We start from the raw sequence: 23,913 nt of genomic DNA, 5'->3' as shown, positions 1-23,913 counted from the left end.
GACATTACCACATGCCTTGGCTTCTTTTTTTGGTGATACAAATTCTCCTATTTGGTAATGCATAACTCGCCACATTTAAAAACTAAGGCAGAGCAATATATATTGTCAAGGGTTTGTGCACTGCCTCCAGCTGCTTTTTGGTAACATTTCAAGAGGCCACAGCCTTTGAAATCTCCCTATCTATTCACAAAATTAGTTCTGAAGATGCTATTGCACTCAGACCTTGCATATTAATAGGCTACCACTATCAAGTTATATCCTAGATTGTTGTTGTTGTTTCTGAAGTGCACTCAATCTTCTTACCGTCCCAGTGAATTTGCATCCTGTGTGCCATCTGTAGTAGATGGCATTTAATGGGAGAAGCTTACACCTGTGGAACTTGGGTTGTTGCTGCTCTCTCAAATTCTTACTGTCCCCGGTGAATTTGCATCCTGTATTTCTTCATGGTGGGAGAAAGAGCTTGGTTCTGGAAAGGTCTGTTTGGAGTAGATGTGTGTTTCTCTTGAATGTTCTTGGCACAAAACATTCTAAATGCAAGGGTCCGTGCTGCATTAAAATGAAGAGTGATTAAAGCTACTTCTTGCATAATAAAGCACACTAAGCCATGTTATGCTGGCTTAATGTACCAATGTGATGAGATGTTCATTGTTTAGGTAAATTACAGCAAGTCGGCTGTTTAGAGGGGTGTCCGGCCCCCATTCATATTAAAAAGGAAGGAGGAGGAGGAAGAAGAAGAGGAGAAGCTCTGCCAAAGGGAAAAGAAGAAACACTAAAAGATAATGGCCCATAATGTCAGTGAGATAAAAAGATTTCACGTGTCTCCAGGAATTAAGGGCTCTGTTCATAATGTTACAAGCAAGCTGTTCCCTCTTACAATCTGCTTCCTCATACTAATAAAATGGAACTGTAAGAAACTGGAGTTTATTTCTGCATTGCAGCAGTCTGGGCTGCACAAGCCTCCCCCCCCCTCAACCCCAGGTACAGGCACAAAATGCAAGGCCAGGGGCTTTTTATATGCAATCAACACCCCATGGATGCTAGAAAGGAAACTCCATAAAATTCCCACACACCAAACATACATTGCAATCTGCTCCCTTCCTAGCTAGATTGCATGAGACTCCTCTTTCTGCAAAATGTGCTGTTTCCCACCTTTGCTGCATTATGACTTAGCAAATGGACCCTGTTGAAAATCCCTCTACTAGAATAGGTAAAGGTAAGGTAAAGCCAAAGGCAGCTATGGGGTGTGGCACTCATCTCGCTTTTCAGGCTGAGGGAGCCGGTGTTTGTCCACAGACAGCTTTTTTTGTCATGTGGCCAGCATGATTAAACCGCTACTGATGCACGGAGGACCATGAGGAGTTCTGGAGCGCATGGAAACGCCGTTTGCTTTCTCGCTGCAGTTGTACCTATTTATCTACTTGCGCTGGTATGCTTTCAAACTGCTAGGTTGGCAGAAGCTGGGACAGAGCAACTGGAGCTCACCCCGTCATGCAGATTTGAACTGCCAACCTTCCGATCAGCAAGCCCAGGAGGCTTAGTTGTTTAAACCACAGCATCCCCCGCGTCTCTGTTTACCTTTACCTTACTAGAATAGTGGCTTAATGTTAAAGCTACAGGATCCATCCCTGTCTTTCTTTGCAGCTAATTCCTCTGCAGCACTAGCATTGTGAAGACTGAATAGTGACCATCTCATCTTCTGAGCAGGAGAGATTATTTGGGAGTTCTGTAGTAGATGGCATTTAATGGGAGAAGCTTACACCTGTGGAACTTTGGTTGTTGCTGCTCTCTCAAAGCATTTAGGCTGCTCTCTCAAAGCACTCCACCTTCCCTTCCTTGCTGCCCCCATATTCTTGGCCCTCATCCCCTGCTGCTACCTCTCTTATTTCCTTCAAATCCCTCCTCAAAACCCACCTTGATCATGAAGCCCTTGGCACAGTTCCATAGTCTGCATATCCTACTGTAGCTCAGTCTGCAACTAAGCCCATCATGCATGTGCAACTAAAACAATTGCACGCTGCTTTCTCGTTCACCCCTGCCTCCCACTTCTTTTCCTTCCTGCTCTATTGCTTCCCCTGTGAAGAATTTTAGATTGTAAGCTCTTCAGGGCAGAGGCTTGAACTCTTATGCCGTACTTCTCCTCTTCAAGTGCCATGAACACCAATAGTAATTGTCATTGTCATTATTTGGTTCCTTATTATATATATTTTTTTCTCGCCATGGGGGTATCAGTTGCGTTTTCTGCCTTGGGCACCAACATGTGTTTGGTCTTTCTCTGTCCACTGTGATGCTTTTGGCTCTCATTTTCTTGGGTCTCCGCCAGCACTTGCTCTTGCTAAGCCATTCCATCAGCGTCTGTCAGTGGGAGTTGTGCTAGCTCAGTTTAGGGCTTTTGCCTGGCATTAATTGCTGGTGCATTTTGGAAATAAAACCAGATTGTTCTCGTCCACCTGTCGTGGGCTTCTCTTCTATCACTCAACAAAGACCTCTCTAACTTGAATTGCCTCCATTTCCTTCACTGTTCATATTACATATGGGACTTCAAGAACTTGCAGGCAAATTGCTTATTTTTTTCTTAATCTGTAAACCTGCTACACATTCAGCCATTGCATCCTGCTCCAGCACCTCGGCCAAATGCCTTTTATGTGAAAAAATGGTATGTTGTGAATACAAATTGCTAGGCAAGAGCTACATGGAACATACGGCTGTGATGGGGCGACAATTTGGATGTGCCGCTGACAATCTGGCATCTTTCTTCCTTGGGTCCCTTTTGCCACCTGAACGTTGGCTTCCATTTCTCATTTCACAGGAAATAGTGGGAGATGTTGAAGAGAGAGGCCGTAAAATGCTGGTTTAATCAAACACAGGAAGCTCCCGTATATTAAATCACACCCTTGGCCTCTCTACCTCAGTGTTGTCGACTTCCCACTGTTTCAGACAAGGGGTATTTCGCAGCCCTAATGGGGAACACCAGGGAGTGAACCTGGGACTTTCTGCAAGCAACAGAATTGCTCTACCATTCAGCTATGCCCCTTCCTTGTGTCACCATTCAATTTTCTCATGGACCAAATACATGCATTGTTTAGCCAATGGGGTATTGTGCAGCTCAGCCATGTTTTAACTCACTGACAGGCAATTGGTGGCCTGTGGGTCACATGCAGCCTCTAGCCTAATTCTAGATGCTACAGGCCCCAATGTACCATTGTACTTTATCATAAGTAACACTTGCAGGTTTTTTATGGTCCTGACTGTGTTTTAGTGCTGAGGGATCAGTAGTTAATTCATTTTTGAACCCACTCTCCTAGAACTGAGCTCTTGTGTAACAGCCATGGGATACTTCCATCATCAAGATCCATAGAGCAGCACATGAGCTTCATGCTGGGGCTGAGTAGACATGTGGCAATGTGTTGAACACACTTCCTGTGTCAGCAGACTGCTTCTCTGTAGCCAGAGAATGAGCCTTTCCAGGCAGTTGGGAAATTTAATTCAAATGCTGCGTAATGCAATTTTTAGAAGTGCAGGAGCTCAGGATGACAGCCCCCATAGCAACACCCCTAAAGAGGAGCCCAAGGCTTCTTGCTTCATACTGGAGAAGAGGAGGAAGGTTGCATCTCTCGGCCTCATCATGTCCCTGCAGTTGCTGAGAGGAGTGGCGCTCAGGCTGCCCAGCCTTGCTCCCCAGCCTGTCAGAGGCATCGCTGCTAAGGCCCCCAAGGATCCTATAGGGCCCGTGGAGATGGCTATTGGCCTGACCACCTTCTTCAAATCATTCCTGGTTCCATCAGGCTAGATCCTGAGGAACTTAGAAAGCTACAAGACCAGAGAATAAGGAAGGAGGAGTGGACCAACCCTCATCAGCCCTGATGCACAGGTGCTACTTCCTCCCCAGATGCATGGCTTCCTCCATTCCAGAGAAGAGTTCTTTCCTATGTCCATCTTCCATGGGGACCAGTGTCCTGAAATAGATTCTCTGCTGCTTCCCGGCCATCACAGAGGATGTAGTTCAAAATTGCAGCATTCTGGAGACTTAAATCTGTTACAATAAATCCTGTTATATTCCTGTTTTTTAAAAAAATAAAGAGGGGCCCAAGCTGCTGGCAGATTTATTGATCTACATTTCTTATGTACACTTTTACTATTAGTATATAGGTTTGGGATGGGGGAAGGGGTTTATCGGTTTGTGGGCATTTCATCTTTTTATCTTGTATTTTTATGTTGTGAACCACCCTGAGATCTACAGATGAAGGGCAGCATACAAATTTAATAAGTAATTCACACACACACAAAATCTGGTGACTGTCAATATGTAAATGTTTGCAATCTCCAGAAAATGTGATATAAGTTATAGAATATATGTTGTTTGATATTGATATTCATTTGAGACTGTCAGTATTCACTGAGCGCATTATGCAACACATAGTTAAACTGTGGAGCTCATTGCCACCAGAGGCAGTGATGGCCACCAACTTGGATGGCTTTAAAAGAGAATCACACAGATTCATGGAGGAGAGGGCTGTTGATGGCTGACTGCTAGTCACATTGGCTATGTTCTGCCACCACAGTTGGAGGCAGCAATGCTTCCGAATACCAGTTGCTGGAAGCCACGGGAGGGGAGAGTGCTCTTGTGCTTGAATCCTGCTGAGAATGGGATGGTGGACTAGAGCCATTGGTCTGATCCAGCAGGCTCGTATGTTCTTAGGGAAACCACAACCCATCAATGGGCAAGATCTGAAGTGTTGCAGCTAGAGTTCTGCCTGCACAATAAGGGCTTCTCACCTGCGGCAGATCCATCTTCCATCCAAAAAGCCCCCTTCAAGCCCCCATAAGCAAAGATCTGCAATTGGGAGGAATTGTCACTCTTCCCTGACGCGCATGTAAGGAAGAGCTTTCTGCGAAGGAATGGGAGCTTTATCCGGCAGATTCCTAGAAATCGTAAGCAACGGAGATAGTTGAGTCAAGGGATTTCAGGATAATTCTTCATATGTACTTGAAGAAACAGCTCTTTGCTTAGAGAATTGGGTATTTTCAGCATCGTTTTGGCTGAAAATAGCCCCCTATAAAAATTGGAAACATTTTTTTTTTTAAAAAAAAATGAGATTCAGTGGTGACCTTTATCAGCTCTGATGACAGCTATAAATCAGGCTGAAATTCTCATCAGCTTGCTGGACAGAATTCATTACAGACCAAGATTGCTGTGTTATTTTCTGTCTTTGATTGAGGGACGCCCTATTAAAATGTATTCAGCTTCAATAATATGAATCACACATTTCAAAACACAAAAGGAGGCCTATTACTCATTGATTCTTAGGACGACAGTGATTACAGGACTTGGAGACTACTGAAGCCTTATTGTGTTTTGCTTTGGGTCACAAAGCCGATCAATTTCTGCTTCTTTAAAGCAAGCCAATTTGCTCTTCATTAAATTTCGACCCTTTGCTGATGACGCGTATTGACTGTAGCAGCAAGATCTACAGCCCCAGCAGATCAATGATGGTTCACTTTTTTTCTTTTCTCTTCTCTTCTTTTCAGTAGGGTCCGAATTTCCAAAAAGAAGTGAAGATGGTTTAATCATTCAGAGTATAACATGCATAAACACATTGTCTCAATTGCCATGGGGATACTCATGTGGCTTGATTTCTCATGTAGCTCTAGAACAGAGAGGGGAAACGTGGACCTCCAGGTGCTGTTGGACTGCAATGCCCATCATCCTTGATCGTTGGCTATGCTGTCTCAAGGTCAGGCTTCCTCAAACTCGGCCCTCCAGATGTTTTTGGCCTACAACTCCCATGATCCCTAGCTAGCAGGACCAGTGGTCAGGGATGATGGGAATTGTAGTCTCAAAATATTTGGAGGGTAGTGTTTGAGGAAGCCTGCTCAAGGTGATGGGACACCTGGGTGGGATAACCAGGCTCATATGATCAACATGCCTAAGTCCAATTAATACATGAAGGGGTTAATGCCATAGAGTAAGCTGTCCTGCCAGGCTTAGCAATGTCCATTTCCCTTCACTTTGGGAAGAACTAGGAACTTCCCTGTTTAGGGAAGTTTTTAATGACTGGTGTTTTAATGTGTTTTTAATCTTTGTTGGAAGCCACCCAGAATGGCTGGGGAAACCAAGCCAGATGGGTGGGGTATAAATAAATTATTATTATTATTATTATTATTATTATTATTATTATTATTATTAATTTGTAATCAAGTCTTTGTTCTCCCCCTGTCCTCTCGAGAAGCTCAACAGGAGAAGAGGTTTGAGCTGGTTGCTACAGCTCAAACCTCCTGGCTCTCACCAGCCACTCTTGAGGTCCTAAAGCAACAATTTAGTAACTTTTCACCAGTTTGTGAAAGCTAAATTTTACTACCTGTGCAACCTTTTCTGATGCACGTGAATCTGACCTCTGTAGAGTTTTTAAGAGGGGATTTTGGAAGTCACTTTAAAGGGCGTATTTTAAAAGTCTAACAGCCTATATGTCTACACTTTACTTTGCTGCATAATTCTGCTGGGATTCTGTCAGCAAAGTGTTCTTCCCCTAAACATGGATCTTGGTATCCAGGAAATTTCACCAACAATCTGGAGGGCCACAGATGGTGCCCATCCCTGCTCTAGCATGCTTATTTTTCTGCTATTGGGGGCTGCATTTCAGATGGTCAGTTTCCAACCTGATTTTCTTTCATACATTAAATATTAAGTTTGTGCTCTCTCAAACACACTTCTGTTGTGCTTTTTGTACTACAAACCTGTGTAAGTTTAATGGCCCTTTGGTCGTTGTGGATTTTACAAAAAATAATAATAATACAATCTGATCATTGTAGTTTGGTGAAGCCCTAAGAACGCTCTGAGAGGTGTTCTATTCTGTCTCACGGAATTACAGTTCTCAGACATTCCTGGATAGCAGAACCATGGCAAAAACCAGTTTGATCTGTAATATGGACATTTATTTCATCTTTCACTGTACAAAACAATATTCAATGGCCCAGTTCTTAAAGCAGGGGAGGGTGAAACTATGTTGCTGGACAACAACTCCCACCATCTCTGGCCATTGGCTATGCTGGCTGGGACTGATGGGAGTTGGACTCCAGCAACATCTGGAGAAGCAGATGTTCCCCATCCCAGCCTTATAACATGCAAGCTTGAGCCTGTGGTCCAGGGTTACAGTATGTCACTATGAGCTCCTGAGATATAGAGGTAACAAGTCAAATGTTGTATGTGGAGCCATGCAATAAAATTTTTGGCAATATATCTCTACTTCATGGATCTCTAACCAGGAAAGTATGGTGGATAGTGTTACATGCATTCACAAAAGAATCACTTGAGATTCAAAAAATATTTTAACTATACCTAGATTTGTGGCCCTCGGGGATTTGTTACTCATCTGCAGTAACATGGCTTTAGTTACCTCTTAACACACAAGGCCATTTTATTCCGCAAGCAGGGCTGGCTGAAGAGGGACAAATTCAGAGAACATTTCAAGGTTCCCCATGGGAATCTGAGTCTACATTAGAGATTATGAAAACAAATCCTACTGCACTTAAACTGCCAACCAAAGAATAGTCAACCAAAATCCAGGCAGGGCGGAAGTGGAAAGAGATATGTTTAAAATCTCTGGTTTTAATCATAGGAATTCAGCTATTGCTAATATATATGGCAGTAGTTTGCAAACTTACTTTTTTGAAGTGGACAGCTATTTATCACATTTGCTGCAGTGCTGTCTTTTCAGTCTGTACCAGTTGCTTTGAGTTAAATTGCCTAGAAAGAGTATTGTTGTCTATTTCAAGGCAATAGAAGTTCATACATGCCATTTTCATGGAACTCTTTCAACACTGACTTCTGTGCATCTGCCAAGGCTCCGAATGCTGCATGAAATTCTAGGTGTAACCTAGAGGTTCCGAGTTAGTTCACATTCATGCCAAACACTGGCTGGGCCTATTAGGAACCCAGGAAGTCTGCCTATATCAGGCCAGACCATTTACACATCAAGCACAATGTGCCAGTTCTTATTTACAGGTTCTCTAGCAGGGAAGTGGTGAGAAATTGGATTCAGTTCACATTTAAAGGTCGTATTGCCTGGTTTGCACTTTCCTAAGCAATAGGCAAACTGTAACACAGCCCTCCTTTGAATTTAGCACTTCTATGAATTTTGCAATGCAAAATCTGGCCAAGTAATATCTACAAAAAATGCATATAACAGAATAAAGTGTTCATATAAATGCGTATTTTGATGAAAACAACATAAAACCCACATTACATTAGGGGAAATTGAATGCCTAAATGTGTACTAGGAGAAAACACCGATGAATGTACAGGAGGAGGAAGAGGAGGAGCATAATAATAATAATAATAATAATAATAATAATAATAATAATAACGTGTAAATGTGAAGAGCCAAACAGATTTGCCCATTCCTGCTCTACAGGGTCTTTCTTCCAGGATCACCTACCTAAGTCTGGTTTCTACCCAAATCATCCTTCACACTGTTGTTCTGTTCTCTCCTCTCGTCTTTAGATACAGAATTCATTTATAGAAACCGGAACGGCTCTGTGATACTGCACAATGTTGAAACAAACAACTCAACGGTGTTAATAGACAACAAAATAATTGTAAGTACCACATTTAATGGGCAGGTTTGTTTCACAGTTGTCTGGTTTTCAGACCAATAAAATGGATTTAGTTTACTACTTGTACCACTTTGAATAAGTAGTATTGAATAAGTAACCCACACGGGTGGCGCTGTGGGTTAAACCACAGAGCCTAGGGCTTGCTGATCAGAAGGTTGGCGGTTCGAATCCCCGCGACGGGGTGAGCTCCCATTGCTTGGTCCCTGATCCTGCCCACCTAGCAGTTTGAAAGCACGTCAAAGTGCAAGTAGATAAATAGGTACCACTCCGGTGGGAAGGTAAAAGGTGTTTCCATGTGCTGCTCTGATTCGCCAGAAGCGGCTTTGTTATGCTGGCCACATGACCTGGAAGCTGTATGCCGGCTCCCTCGGCCAGTAATGCAAGATGAGTGCTGCAACCCCAGAGTCATGTGTGACTGGACCTAATGGTCAGGGGTTCCTTTACCTTTACCTTACACTTATTAAATATCTTGGCCTTGGCAGCAGCAGAAAATGCAAAACACAGATCTTTTAACATATCTGGAGCTCAGATCCCTACTTGGCTTGACAGATAGCTGCAGCATTTTGATCTTTCCATTTCTAACTGTTTAATGGTCTGTGTGCCATATGAGATATATGAACAAAGCCTAGCTTTTGGGTCCTGCCCTTCCTTCAGAGCTTTCAGTGATAATGCCAAGTTCCATTATGAAACACAAAGGCAATTTTATCTAATCTTCTTCTTAAAAGAAGCAAGCAAATGTATCGTGGTCATGTTCTTGGATTTCAAATTTATGCACGTTCATTCAAACGAATTCATTTGTGCTATTTTTTCTTCTGTTTAGGTGTCCATGAAAGCTATTCGATATGAAGTTTCACCAGACAAGAAATACGGACTTTTTGCCTATGAAATTGTGCCGGTAAGTAGACAGACTGTGTTACAGGCAAATAATTAACTGCATTTTCCTCCTTTGACATGATGGGCATAGCTCTAGTCTACATTTTACCCAGATATTCCTACAGAAATGGTACACTTTGAGCTTCTTCAAACATAATTTTAGACAATAAAAATATCAGCTCAGTTATATCTTACAAATTGAATACTGCAAAATGGAGAGCAAGAGGGAATAGCAAAAGCTATGAAAAAAGGAGGGGTGGGGTATTAACTAAAACGACATTGCGTTCTTCTTTCAAAGTGGGATATGCTCAATGCAGGGAGAGGCAACCTTTGTCCCTTCAGATGTTGTCAGACATTGGGCATGCTGGTTGGCACTGATGGGATTTGGCACATATCCCAGCAAGCGGTCACCATTTGGAGTAAAGACAGGGAAATGGTCATTACTTACTAGCACACATTATGAATGTTAATTGATGGTTCCTCCACTTGACCAGTGTAGTGCTGCTGATTTTATCTGCTTGAATGAGCATAACAGCCAGCGCTGCAAAGGCCACAATTGTATTTATATCTGCTGTGGAATCAGTGGGGCACATGAGAAGGGGCCCTGAGATACCAGATGCTGGATCTCCATATAGACCTGGGCTTCTTCCACTTTTGTTTCTGTACAACTTCCAACACCACACACAAAAAGGTCAGATATTTCCTCTTCTTTTTAAATACTTGAAGGATTTTTTTTTTTGTTGAAGTTTGATATAAAAATTTGCATTTGCCAATATAGAGAATGAGACCTGAGTACTGTCACCATCCACAGTATAACACAGCATGAATAGAAGTGTTTTTAAATGCAATGAAATCCTGGCTCGTAGTCAATGGGCTTAGAAAAGGGGAAGCAATACCTTTTAATAATTACGCTGTTACCTCAGGGACGTTTTCTCCTCTTTGCATCACTGGAATGTAGATACGGAAATGGAAGATTATAGTGTACTCCCAATTGGTCAAATGAAAAGTTCTGAGAGAAGGAGTTCACTACAGAAAAACTTCATCATGAAAAGGTTGTGGCAGTTCTGGAAAAGCTATGGAAAGGGGAAACTGAAAAGGGAGGAAGAATCCACACACACACACACACACACACCATGAAGAAAAGTTACAGCTCGGAGCTAGGAAAAAGGTGTGCAAGGAGGGACTTGATATAATTGCTCATGAAATTGCTCATGAAATTATTCAGGATTTGGAGAGAGACATTTTTGCTGCGAAATACTGGAGCCTGGGATCATTCAGGGAAGCTGAATGTTGGAAGGTTTTGGACAGACAAGATGAAATACGTCTTTATCAGAGCCGGCCCACCCATTTGGTAGCATGAAGCAGCCGCCTCAGGCAGTGTAAATGCAAGAGGAAGCTGCCCCACCACTTCCGGAGAAGCAACCCAGGTAAGGGGAGGCAGCAGCTATGGCAGAGCAGCACAGCCTTCCGTCTCCCATTTTTGCCTCCAGTCTTCCCTGCCCCTAGGAGGTAGAGAGCGTCCAGGGGCAAAGCTCCGTGGAACAAGGACACCTGCTATCTGAACAGTTCATATGATTCCAGTAAGCTCCCAGCTGCTATAGAGTCTGACTCTTTAAACTCATTATAGGCCATCAATGCCAATAAATCCCATAACAAGCCAAGAAAACTAGAAGTCCAGCCAAGTGCGTCAGGACCTGGACATCTGGTTGAATAAACTACACGTAGCAGAAAATGGGTGATATTAAGCAGGTGAAGCTGCAATGGGCTTTTATGTTTGTCCCAAGAAATCTGTACAGTATTTTCCCAAGTGGCTCACACTGCCATCTAGCAGATGCAAAGGGCATAAACCAAACTTCAGTAGACAGGGAGGTTGTTGGTTCTGTAGTTGTACAGACAAGTCTTTGATTTCCAGTCTCCCCCTTTGTGAAATTTTCTATAATTCGCCTTCTAAACCTCCTTCACTCTATTAATTTAAACAGAAGGTAAATGTCAATGTATCTCACAGCTGAAATAACACATAAATCCTAATCCTTCTGTTCCCAGTGCTAGAGTTAAGGATGAACTATTAACGTTTATTACTGCTGGATTCGGTTCCTCAGATGTCCAAAGATTTCGGACATAAAAATTGGGTCCAGATAACAATATTCTTCTGCCTGTTGCCTCCCTCAACAACCTAAGTGACTTAGATTCAAGATGGGTTTATTTTTATTTTTTTCCGTAACATTATTATTATTATTATTTTTAAAAAAACCCACCTAGGCATAGAGATGCTTGAAAGTGCCTGATAAAATATTTGGCAGTAGGGCTAAGTGAAATTCTGAGGGCCAGGGATAGGACTTTAGTCCTTTATCCATCTCTAAGATCAGCCAAAGCAAAATAAATTGTGAAAAATTGTGCTCAGCTTGTATAATTGATATGGGTGGCATAATTTATTTAGGTTTGAAGTTACTTGGTGCAAGCTTGTTATTCCCTACCCTGTCCCATGTGAAATAAAACATGTTTTGCAGCTGGAATATGGCTATCCTTCTTTTAAGGAGATTTCACATTAGCACCAAAATAGCAAGCAATCAGCAGAGTAAACTTCTGGACAAATAAATCCTTGTAAATTCTTTTCTTTTTTGGCACATTTTGTAGAAAAGCCAGATTACGGAATACAGCTGCAATGCTGTGCATTCCTACTCATGCATAAGTCGCTTTGAAGTCAGGGTGATCTGCTTCTAAGCGAACGTGCATAGAATTGATCTGTAGAATAACCTAAAAGGCCAGTATATTCTCTCACCTTATCACAGGTGCATTAGGCACAATGTTTTCTCTTACCTGCAGAGCAAAAAAGACTTCAGGTCTAGAAACAGGCAGCTCTGCTGAATATCTAAAAAGTGGCAAAACACAGCATTAGCTGAAGCAGGAAATTAGCAGAACGGGGGAGGGGGGACAAGACAGGACTGCTTAACCCTCCTCACATCCATATTTCCCCACACTTCTGTCCCCAAGCTATTTGTTTCCCAGCAACGTTAAACATGCATTTAAAAAAACAAAAACACAAAAAAACCAACCAGCTGGAATTCTAAATTATCAGGATCATACAATGATTCAGAATTTAGCAACAAGGCTGAAGGTGCACCTTATTTGCCTGAGGGAGAACTTCTCAAGTAGGTTGGCATCAAGCAGTGCCATTCTTTCCCATATTTTTGTGACAGACAGACAAATGCTGGGTTTATAAAGATGAAACTGCCGGTATGTGGGTTTTGATTGAGGGCCACCTCATCATCTCAGTGGGATATAGAAGCCCAAGTATAATGCTTCAAGTCGGTTTCTCTGTGGCTGCCTTGACAGACAGGCATGAAGAAGAGAAGAAGAAGATGATTTTGGATTTGATATCCCACTTTATCACTATCCGAAGGAGTCTCAAAGTGGCTAACATTCTCCTTTCCCTTCCTTCCCCACAACAAACACTCTGTGAGGTGAATGGGGCTGAGAGACTTCAAAGAAGTGTGACTAGCCCAAGGTCGCCCAGCAGCTGCATGTGGAGGAGTGGAGACGCGAACCCTGTTCACCAGATTACGAGTCTACCACTCTTAACCACTACACCACACTGGCATGGGGAGATATATATATATATATTCCATTCACTATTTTTCATCTTTAAAGTGCCCCAATCTTTAGGACATGCAGGAGCCAGCCAGGAATTAATTGGTAACTAAAGAGATGAGGTGGTGCAAATCTACCTGGAATCACCAGCTTTGATGTGGAAGCTGTTCCTCTTATCTCAAATGGTTGCCTACTCACAGTTTTGTTTTTGTTTTTGTTTTTTTAAAGGGCATCCTTTTCATGCTCAGAGATTTTACACCTGTCAGTTCCTGAAAATGATTTAAGTTCTACCTGATCATTTTAATTTTTGCAGTTTTTTTAAATAAATCTTTTTAAAATGCCCTTTATGTGTTAGTGGTTATTTTTGTAGGTGATTTAATAGATGAATCAGTTAAAATTTGGGTTGAGTAAAAGAGGCTATGTTTAATTTTGCAAGAGGGTTAAAAATTTTTTTTTTAAAAATGGAGGTGTTTGTGAGCATGGCTGGTGGCAAAACCCATTGAAAAAAAAGGAATGACCTTTCTGAGATGATACGTCCTGTAACACACATGCACACAACTACTGATTTGCTCACTTGCTAATTTAATTGGTTGATGGAACGACTGGACCGTAATAAATAAACAAATAAACAAAACCAAGCACAAAGTAGTGAGAGCTCTGATTATTTTATTTGGGGAACTGACTTGTGGGTGAAGTGGATTTTCTCCGTTGATTCTCTTGATTCTCTTCCATAATATCTTCCCTGTTTCTCCCCACCCTGTTATCCCATATCACTTCCATTGTCTTCCCACTTGATAAGGCCACTTGATGCCCCCGAAGCTGATGCTGCAATAAAACAATTACTATTTGGTGCCTTAGGGCTCTTTCGTTGCATTTCTCCCACATCTGCATTCATATTTAATGCTCGTAATCTGGAGAGCCAGTGTCGTGTAGTGGTTAAGAGCGGTAGACTCGTAATCTGGGGAACCGGGTTCGCGTCTCCGCTCCTCCACATGCAGCTGCTGGGTGACCTTGGGCTAGTCACACTTCTTTCAAGTCTCTTAGCCCCACTCACCTCACAGAGTGTTTGTTGTGGGGGAGGAAGGGAAAGGAGAATGTTAGCCGCTTTGAGACTCCTTCGGGTAGTGATAAAGCAGGATATCAAATCCAAACTCTCCTCCTCCTCCTCCTCCTCCTCCTCCTCCTCCTCCTCCTCCTCCTCCTTCTTCTTCTTCTTCTTCTTCTTCTTCTTCTCCCCCTTCTATCTGAATGGAATCCTATTTCTATCTGAATGGAATCCTATTTCTTAAAGAAATGAATATTTTGAAGAAGGAAAGATGAAGACTCCTATCCTTCAGGTGCCGGTTTTTGGAATGATAAATATTGTTCTAACTTAGCTCCATTGTTGCCGTAGTCGTTTCCATTTATATTCCTCCCTCCCTCCCAAAGGAGCCCCAAGCAGCAAACAACTTCAATAACAATGTCATTAAAAGCATTCCAAAAACTGCTTAAAACAATCGCATTCTCTCAGGCAAGGATTTTAAGGTTTCCAGGAACACTGCGTTTCAGCCAGCAAATGTCTTGGCAAAAAGGAGTGTTTCTAAATTCCTCCTGAAAGTCAATAATGAGGATGACACATGCACCCATCATTGTGCACTAGAAGGAAGTTTGAAAGAAGTAATGTTCTACCCCAGTCTCTTGTTTTGGCTGTCAATTCAGGCAAGTAGGTAATGGGAATGTGAAGTGTTTAGAATTTAATCCAGCAGCATTGTCTTTTGTGAAGACTTGGCAGCTAGTTTTAGAGCAAGAACACAGTCAATTCCTGCGCTATTCAAAGCCATTCCCGGATTTTTGGCACTCTCTATTACAAAGATGGATTCTCCAGAGACAGTGTTACAGTGTTTCCTGAACTAAGACTTCTGTGTTTTGGTGGGCACACTCAACCCACCTAATTGTGTTAAGTTGTATGACTGCAGCACCTCTTGCCAAAGGACTCTCCAATGTTTGTGTACAGTAAGAAGGGTTTGTTTTGTTTTGAGCCAGGTTTTGTGCCTAGACTTCTAACTGGATAATATATAGATTGCAGATTGAATTTTAAACTGTCTGGGCAAACAGAGACCTTCTAACGCCGTGTACAAAGATCCATGGGCTTGTTGAGTGGCTAGATCTTAATAACTTGTAAGCACTGTATAGTGCTGTGCAAGGCTTTATGGTAATCTAAATTAACCACTGCAGTTTGTGTAATTGGTAATAAAAGGAACACCAGAAACTAAATGAAGGGGAAAGTGGCTTTGCTGAGTGACACAGTGAGATATTAAACAGAGAATACTTAATTGCTTTTATTATGAATGGCTAAAGCTGTAATGGTGTGACAGAGATAAAGAATTGCCCGGATCTTCCATAAAGCTATTTGTTCTTTGTTTCTAATTTAGCAGTCCATTATGGTGTTGTTAGCTAGCTAAAGTACAATTAAATAACTTAAGGAATTCAAGATTTCTGCGGGAACACACATAATGCACTGAGACTTTTAGGGCTGCTACAATAGAAGTTATCTGTTTTGTGGTTAATGCAATGTGACTGCATATTGCTGAAAAACATGGAGGAATTAATCGTTGCTGTAATTAGAACTAGCCCGATTATTGGCTGGGGAAGGATTGATTTAGGAACTACAGCTAAGCTATGCCACACCCTGCGATTAAATTACAGTTCCTTGCTTAAGTGAGCAGATATAAAAGAGAGTAGAGCATTCTATGCCTTTAATCACTGTGTAGAAGGTGCTGCTTGCCTTTGAAAGGGGAGGAACCATACATCAACATCACCTTATTTTATTGTTCTGTAGTTTTGGAGCAAATTTCTGTTCAGCTCTCAGTATATTGGCACTGTCAGGAAGTGGGGGAAACCCTTTCTACTGCAAATCACTTAGAGATCTAGCAGTAGTTCCTGATCTATCTTCTGGCCATTACTCAAAATTCATGGGTGATTATTGCTGTTTAGATTGGATAATGTGTGTGATCAAAAGCTGCCATCTGTAGCCAATGGGAAATGCATATATTCATCTCTAATTAATAATTATTCATCTCTTATATCCAGCTTGCTTTTACCACCATTAAACACTGAGTGCTTGTCCTTTGCGATGATCACTTATGTATTAAACAAAGCCTTAGAAATAGTGCAGAACAAATTCCTCAGGAAAGTGCTCTCACTTCCCAATGGGACCCCAGCTGCTCTTCTCCGCGTGGAAGCGGACATGACAACAATACGGGCTAGAACTGACTATCTGTGTCTAAACGATGTGAAAAGACTTCAATCTCTCTCGGAGGAGAGATTTCCCACTATGTCCCACACAGAACGAGAACGGACCAAATGTTGGAAGGATGGCATCCAACACCTCTTGACCCAATATCAATTACAAGATCTTCAGGTGATTATGAAGATGGATAAGAAGCACTTAAGAGATTGTCTCTTCAGGTCCGATGCAGAAAGGGATTTAACCACGATTGCCTCTACCAAAAGTTCACCATGGTTCCCACTTATCAAAACGGAGCACAGCTGAGCTAGTTATCTGACAAAGCTCCCATTTGCCGTACTAAGAATCGCTTTTACAGAATTACGATTCCAATCGATGCCCTCAGCGGTGGTGGATGGTCGGTACAGCAAAGTACAGTACAAGGATAGACTTTGTCTGTGTGGGCAACCTTGCATAGAGGACCTGTACCGCTATTTATTGCAATGGCCGCTATATATAGTACCAAGAGATCGATTTATAAAATCCCTGCTCACGAATGGAACATACTCAAACAGGGCGGAAAGGGTGAAATGGCTGCTGAGTGATACTGATGACTTCGTAACTTATAAAGTAGCACTATATGCGTTGGCAGCTAAGAAGTTCAGGAGAAAAGAACTACCCTAGATAAAATAGTGGTCAATTGCAAAGGTGATTCGGACATTTAAGCTGGCACATTCTATATGAGAACCCCCTGCTACTCTATCATATGAAACAAATAATTTCTAGGAGACGTGACCATAGTTTATTGTACTTGCAGTGCCTGATGTTTTTATGGTTTTTATGGTTATTGTCATTTTTCTTTTTGTTTCCTTTGTGAATGATGCCATGGCCTTTGGCTGGTGCAATAAAGTTTATGATTGATTGATTGATAACTCGTGTATTAGGCTAACAAATAACTACTAGTTTAGCTCTGTTATAAGAGAGCTCAGCCTTCAAAAGCAGGCCACATCTTTGCATTAGCTATTTTGCTTGCCCATCTCAGAGTAAAGCAATTTCTCTTTTCTGCCTTCCTCAGGGGCAAACACTCATTGCCCCTGTACTTCGCTTTGTTTGCTTAGCAACAGCTGACCCTAAATATTCAAAACGTGCTGCTCTATTGAGGGTGTCCTATTGTTTTATTGTAGTTTTGCTTAACATTGCATTGCTGTGGCATTGTAGTTTCTCCGTTTCGTTGTTTGCTACAGATACATATTGTATTTGTTATTTTGCAAACCACACAGAGACTCACTTGAGTATTAAGCAGTATATAAATATATGACGTAAGTAAATTAACAATATGAAAATCTACCAGCCCTGGATATAGCTCATACATACACTCTAAGGGAGCAGCCCTATGGAAGAGAAGGTGGCCTAAAGCTGGCATATGTACTGTGTGAAGAAGGGCTTTCCTTTGTCTGTTCTGAGTCTTCCAACATTCAGCTTCCTTGGCTGTCTCCAAATACTGGCATTATAGGCACTGGGTCCCTCTGGGCAGGAAGGAGCAACAAGGTCTACCTGAGCCTGGGCCCACAGTTGGTGCACTATTGGGTGGCGTGGCAATAGGCTGTAAACACAGCACCAGTATCATACAAATGTATGGTAAAAATAAATAAAAAGAGGATATTTGAATGCTACTTCGGACTAAGGGTGGCCACAGGTCTCAAAAGGCCAGAAGCTGCTGGTCTATGATGACTGGTAGTGACTCCCCAGGAGTTGCGACAGAGGTCTCTCCTTCCAAGCCCTACCTGGAGATTTTGTGGACTGAACCTGGGATCTTCTGCATGCAAGGCTGTGATGCACTGCCACATAGCAATTACTGATTAATTTACTGAGTAGCATTAACTCTGTACAGCTTATGGTAAGTTTTAGTGGCCTTTACACAATCATAACGTGTGTGTGTGTGTGTGTGTAAATTTTTAAAAAACGTTTTCACAGTAACCATCAAATCAAATACATTATTTCATAAATTGACTTCCCACTCTCACCTCCACAGTGTTTTTACTCAAACCTTTTCTCCTGCATCACATCTTTTATCTATCACAAAAAAATTCTCTATTGCGATTATTTTATCATTTTTCTTCCACTGCTTTTATCTCAAATCCTGCCCGCAATTTCATTTGACTGTACCCTGTTTCTTCTAAAATAAGACATAGCCATAAAATAAGCCATAGCAGGATTTCTATGCATTTGCGAAATATAAGCCATTCCCCAAAAATAAGCCATTCCCCAAAAATAAGCCATAGTGACGTGGTACCTCCCATTAAAACAGCCTGGAGAGGCGTGGCTATGCAGCGTACTGATGCAACATGGTTAAAATAAGACATCCCCTGAAAATAAGCCATACTGTGTTTTGTTGAGCGAAAAAAAATATAAGACGGTGTCTTATTTTAGGAGAAACACAGTAGTATTAAAAAAAAGTCCACGAAAGGCCTCCATTTGTCTATAAAAAACACTTATCGTTTTGATCTCTTTAATTTCACAGTCGGCTTTGCCATTTCTGCATAGTCCATTACTTTTGAAAGCCACTCCTCCTGCATTGGAACCTTCTCTACTTTCCATTTCTGTGCATATAATATTCTTGCTGCTGTTGTCACATACATAGATAGTTTAGTCATCTTTTTTGGAACATCCGTACTTATTACAGTGGTACCTCGGGTCCATTCTTAACCCAAAACGGTTCTTAACCTGAGGTACCACTTTAGCTAACGGGACCTCCCGCTGCCGCCGCGCCACCAGCGCGCAATTTCCGTTCTCATCCTGGGGCAAAGTTCTCAACCCAAGGTGCTACTTCCGGGTTAGCGGAGTTTGTAACTCAAAGTGTTTATAACCCAAAGCGTTTGTAGCCTGAGGTACCACTGTATTCCTATAAGAAATAGCTTCTGGCCTTTCAGGAATAGCCCATTTAAACGTTTTCTTCATTTCATTATACATAACCTAATTGTTTTATCAGACAATGCCTCCTAGGCACGTGGACCACTGTGATTTGCACGCTTGCCACAGCCGTGTGTGGATGCCCCACCATGGAGAATCTAGATCAGGCATGTCCAAAGTCCGTTTTGGGAGCCTAATCCGGCCTGCCAGTTGGTTTAATCCAGCGCCTGTGGCGGTTTATTTCCTGGGTTGAAATCCCCCCAAAAACTTCAATCCTAAAAAAAGTCAACAACTTCGGCCAGCCCTCATGCATGTTCACTTCATCAAATCTGGCCCTCTTTGAAAAAAGTTTGGGCACCCCAATCTAGATCACCTGTACTTGCAAGCATAGTGTGGCCCCTGAACACTCCCACCCGTGACCCAAGCGGGTGCCGTCAGTCGTCTGAAGTGGGCCAGAGCATTCAGCCAATGTGCTGCACATGAAGCGAAGCAGCCTTCCTAATTAACCTGCTGTGAAGCAAGCAGGCACGGGCAAACTCTGTTAAGGATCCCTATGGTGTTGTTGCTTTCTTTGCAGCTGCCCTAATTTATTCGAAGAAAAAGGAGTAATAGAAAAGAAAGAAAGCGCTTCACCTTTTAGTCACTCTGTCACTGCCAATAGTTTGACTCCAGTGGAGCTAACTTGGTGCTGTGAGGGACAGGTGGCCGAGCAGCAAAAAAATAAAGCTTTTGTAATTGCTTGGCATGTCAGCTCTGTGCTCGGGAACATAGGCACCAGTTGGCAGATTGGATTAAAGTCCTCCTAAGGGTTGGCTTGGGTATGCTTAATACCTGCACTCCAAATCGCCTCTACAAACATTAAAAAGTGCAAATTAAACCCCGTTACAATGGATGGTGTTGGAGTGGCCACTTATGCGTTGCCAGAAAAAAGAAAAAAAGCAAAGCCTTCACCACAAAAGGAGACAAAAGATTATGCACATTTGCATTTGAAAAGTGGTGGTGATGCTACTTATTACTGCACCCTTCACCAGCAGGGCCTAGGGCAAGTTACAACCATTTAAAACTCAGTATTAAAAGAAGTTAAAACACATAACAGTCCCAGTAATAGGATGGGTCCTAAAAATGCAAAGCTCTGGTATCTGGTATCTTCAGCATCAGTTGGAAGCTGTGCAGTGATGGTGCCAGACATCTCTGTGGGGAAGGAGTTCCGTGGCTTAGGGGCTGCCACTAAGAAGGCCCTCTCCCAGGCCGCTGCCACTACTGAACCTCTTAAGGCAGCAGAACTACCAGCCCCCCCAGCCCATAATAACAGCCAAAAGGTTATTTAGGGAAGAAGGCAGTCTCTTGGATATTTGGGGGTTAAGCCATCTAGGGCTTTATATGTATAGACACACGTTTAGAAATAACCACTTTAAGTAGAAATGCAATTCATCTTACGATGGTGGAGAAGACTGAGATCAGGTGACATTTCTGCTCCTCAGTCTGCTGTCCAGGTGCTGACAATGAATCACAGAATTGTAGAGTTGGAAGGGACCCTGGGGATCATCTGGTCCAATGCAGGAATATGCAGCTGTTCCTTACTGGGATTGAACCTGTAACCTTGGCATTATCAGCACCATGCTCTAACCAACTGAGCTATCATTGTGTGGCAGACAACTGGTCACACAATGATCTGGTCAGACAACTTCAAGGCCCCTGCAAGCTCCCTTCTGATGGGTTATTCATCTTTAAACCAGACTCAGCCCTCCAGATAGAGGACACAGTCCAATAGAGGACAATCCTCTTGACAAATGCTAGATGTTATTCCAAATAGTGTCATGAGATCCTTGGAGGCAGAGAAAGCATGCAAATCCATTCATCACTTGATTAGCCAATGCTTCAGCTCTGTTCACTCCAAAACATTTTCTCTGAAGGTGAAGGGGGATCTCACCTACTGGCTTCACTTGTGCTTGGTCAATGTTAGGTGTGAGAAAAGCTCTACATGTCTAGAACTGTATGCGCATAGGCTCTTTGGTGTGAAAGGGATCTCTGGACCGTTAAGGTCCCCCAACTGTGCATACAGGGAGCACATCCACATGCTGTTAGATGACTGCAGAGCTCTGTTCGTGCTTGCCAATATCCCACTGCTTCCTTTCTTCCACTTCTGTAGGCGAGAGCACAGCAAGTAGGACCCAAGCTGGATATGTGACCCATCTTTGTTGAAAGGCGTTTCATTAGTTTGAACCCTGGGTGATGAGAAAGTTTTGTCTGTGTTGATTAATCTTCAGTTGATTTGTGGGTGATGAGCATGCATCTGCGACCTGACCCCATGAAATATGAAAAGAAGCAAAATTTTAAAGATATGTGACTCCTTTTTTAAAAAAACTGATTCTAAAGCACATATTTCTTAGAGTAGGTTCAGCTTAGGGCACGCTTGTTATGCAGTGTGCAGTTCTGGCTGCTGCATCTCAAAAAGGATATTACAGAATGGGAAAGGAGGCAGAAAAAGGCAAGCAGAATGATCTCAGGACTGGAGGAACTACCCGATGGGATACGGTTAGAATGCCTAGGGCTTTTTAGTCAGGGGGAAAAATTGGTGTGTAAGTGTGGACATGATAGATGTGTATAAAATTGTACATGAAACGAAGGATGCGAGAAGGTTTTCTCCCTTTCTCAAAATACTAGAACCCAGAGTGTCTGGGGAAACCCAGCCAGATGGGTGGGGTATAAATAAATTATGTTGTTGTTGTTGTTGTTTATTAGGCCATCCAAGGAAATTGAATGTTGGAAGATTTGGGACTGGCAAAAGGACTTCTTCATTCAGCACGTACATAGTTAAACTTTGGAGTTTGCTAGCACAAGGTGTGGTGATGGTCAACAGTTGGGATCCTCTTTAAAAGAGGATTAGAGAAATTCATGGAGGGTAAGGCTATTGAAGGCTACAACCTATAATGCATATGTTCTGCCTGCTTGCCTGCCATGAAGACAGTTGTGTCATAATGGCAATATCCTACTACCAGGATCAGAGGCAACATGCCTCTGAATGCAAATCACAGGGGGGTTACAAGATTTAGAGTGCTTCTGGGTTTCCTGGAGCCATCTGATTGAACCTGCAGCCTTGGCGTTGTCAACACCAAGCTCTAAGCAACTGAGCTATTCTTTTTTCTGGCGCCTGTGGTATGGTTTTAGGCATACATTTAAAACATTTTAAATATGTGTCCCATAAAAACATAACCTGTGAAATATCTTTGAGACGACAGGTGGAAACCAGTGAGGTGAAGAAAGTCGTTTAAGATAATGTCTTACATTTAAAGTCAGTTATGTCTGGCGCCAGGACGACCAGATATAATGGAAGGAAGACTATTCCCTTTCAGTACTTGGGTGGCTGTCACAAATGCTTTTTTGTAGCCTATTAAGTGGAGGCAAAACTTTTCCCTGATGAAGTCCAGTTTGCCCCCCCCCCCATGTATTCATTCATAATTTTAAAAAAATCTATAGGCCACCAGTTCATGTTAAAATATCAAGGCAGTGCACAAGACTATACAAAGAAATACAGCAGAACATAAGATACTATAAAAAATACCAAAAATATATATTAAAATGACTGGCAGTCTTAAGAAGATTTAAGCTGTTGAAACAAAAGTTATTCAAAAGATGCTTGAAAGTTAGCAGTGGAATCTGTGCTTGGAGAGTACCCCACAGTATGTTATACCAGAGACACTAGATAACAACCGACTTCTAGTTAAAGCTGGTCAGGCTTCTGAAACCCAGGGGATAATTAACCGCACTCTTGCAAGCAATGTCAGTGATGAAGCTGGGATATACACGCTCAGGTGTTTCTTGGACTCAAGCTGCTCGGGGTTTTGAACCTTGCCCAGCAGTATATGGCTAGAAAGTGCAGATGTTTTAGCAGAGATGTCTGCATGCTGTCGGCCATCTGCCCCTACCAGCTGTCTAGTAAACCTACTTATTTATTATTTATTCCATAAAATGTATACCCCAATTGATAGTAAAAGGGGGAGGGGGAGCCTCAAAGCAGTTCATAAAAATTAAACAATAAAATCGAGAAAATTCACAACTATACATTAAAACATGCAAAGGATAGAATAATAGAACAGATTAAAGTTGCCTCAACTGTCTAAGGATCTGGGCAGACCTGTTTAAAAAAGAATGTTTTTAGCAGGTGCTGAAAAGAGCACAGTGAAGGCACCATGGCTTGATGTCAATAGGCAGGGAGTTCCAAAGTTCTAAACAATCAAGTTCATACAAATGAGGAACCGAGTAGGGTTCTTATGACCATAGTAGCAGGAGACACGTTCCCTGAGAAAGCTACATCAGTGTGACTCAGAGGCTCGCCACCCGCAACATGGATCTCCAAGGGAAACAGGCAGGGTGATGGAGTGAAATGCTAAAGAAAGTTACCTGCAGAAACTGAGCTGTTAAAATGGTCAAATGTTTAATCTTTTGATTGAACTGGAATTAATATTACTATTAGCAAAAAATAATGTGCTGGTGGTATATTTGCATTAATAATTACAATACACTTCCCTTAGTGAGCTGTATTGTGCCCAATGGAATTGCTTTTGTTGTTGTTCTACTATATTCATTGATTTTAATTACTTTTGTATTAATTTTAATATGTTGGAAACCGGTGGTGTATTTTCCTATAAATGAAACATGGTACTGTATATAAATGTTTATAATAAATAGTGCCAGAACCTACTAGGCATGTAGATAAATACCTTGAG

The 23,913-nt window shown here is 42.1% G+C and overlaps 1 protein-coding gene across 1 annotated transcript in view; it reads left to right on the top strand.

Moving 5' to 3' along the window:
* The window catches only part of DPP6 (dipeptidyl peptidase like 6), a 358,183-nt gene that overhangs the window by 229,630 nt on the left and 104,640 nt on the right, over window positions 1–23,913 (top strand). The window contains exons 4-5 of the mRNA XM_033164933.1: window positions 8,498–8,592; window positions 9,431–9,505. Of these exons, the coding sequence (XP_033020824.1) occupies window positions 8,498–8,592; window positions 9,431–9,505 (170 nt within the window). The remainder of the gene's footprint in view (window positions 1–8,497; window positions 8,593–9,430; window positions 9,506–23,913) is intronic.

This window comes from Lacerta agilis, chromosome 12 (genome assembly GCF_009819535.1).
Source record: "Lacerta agilis isolate rLacAgi1 chromosome 12, rLacAgi1.pri, whole genome shotgun sequence".
Taxonomy (NCBI): Eukaryota; Metazoa; Chordata; class Lepidosauria; order Squamata; family Lacertidae; genus Lacerta; species Lacerta agilis.
Note: the sequence above shows the minus strand (reverse complement) of the source record. Positions and strands in the feature narration are given on the sequence as shown.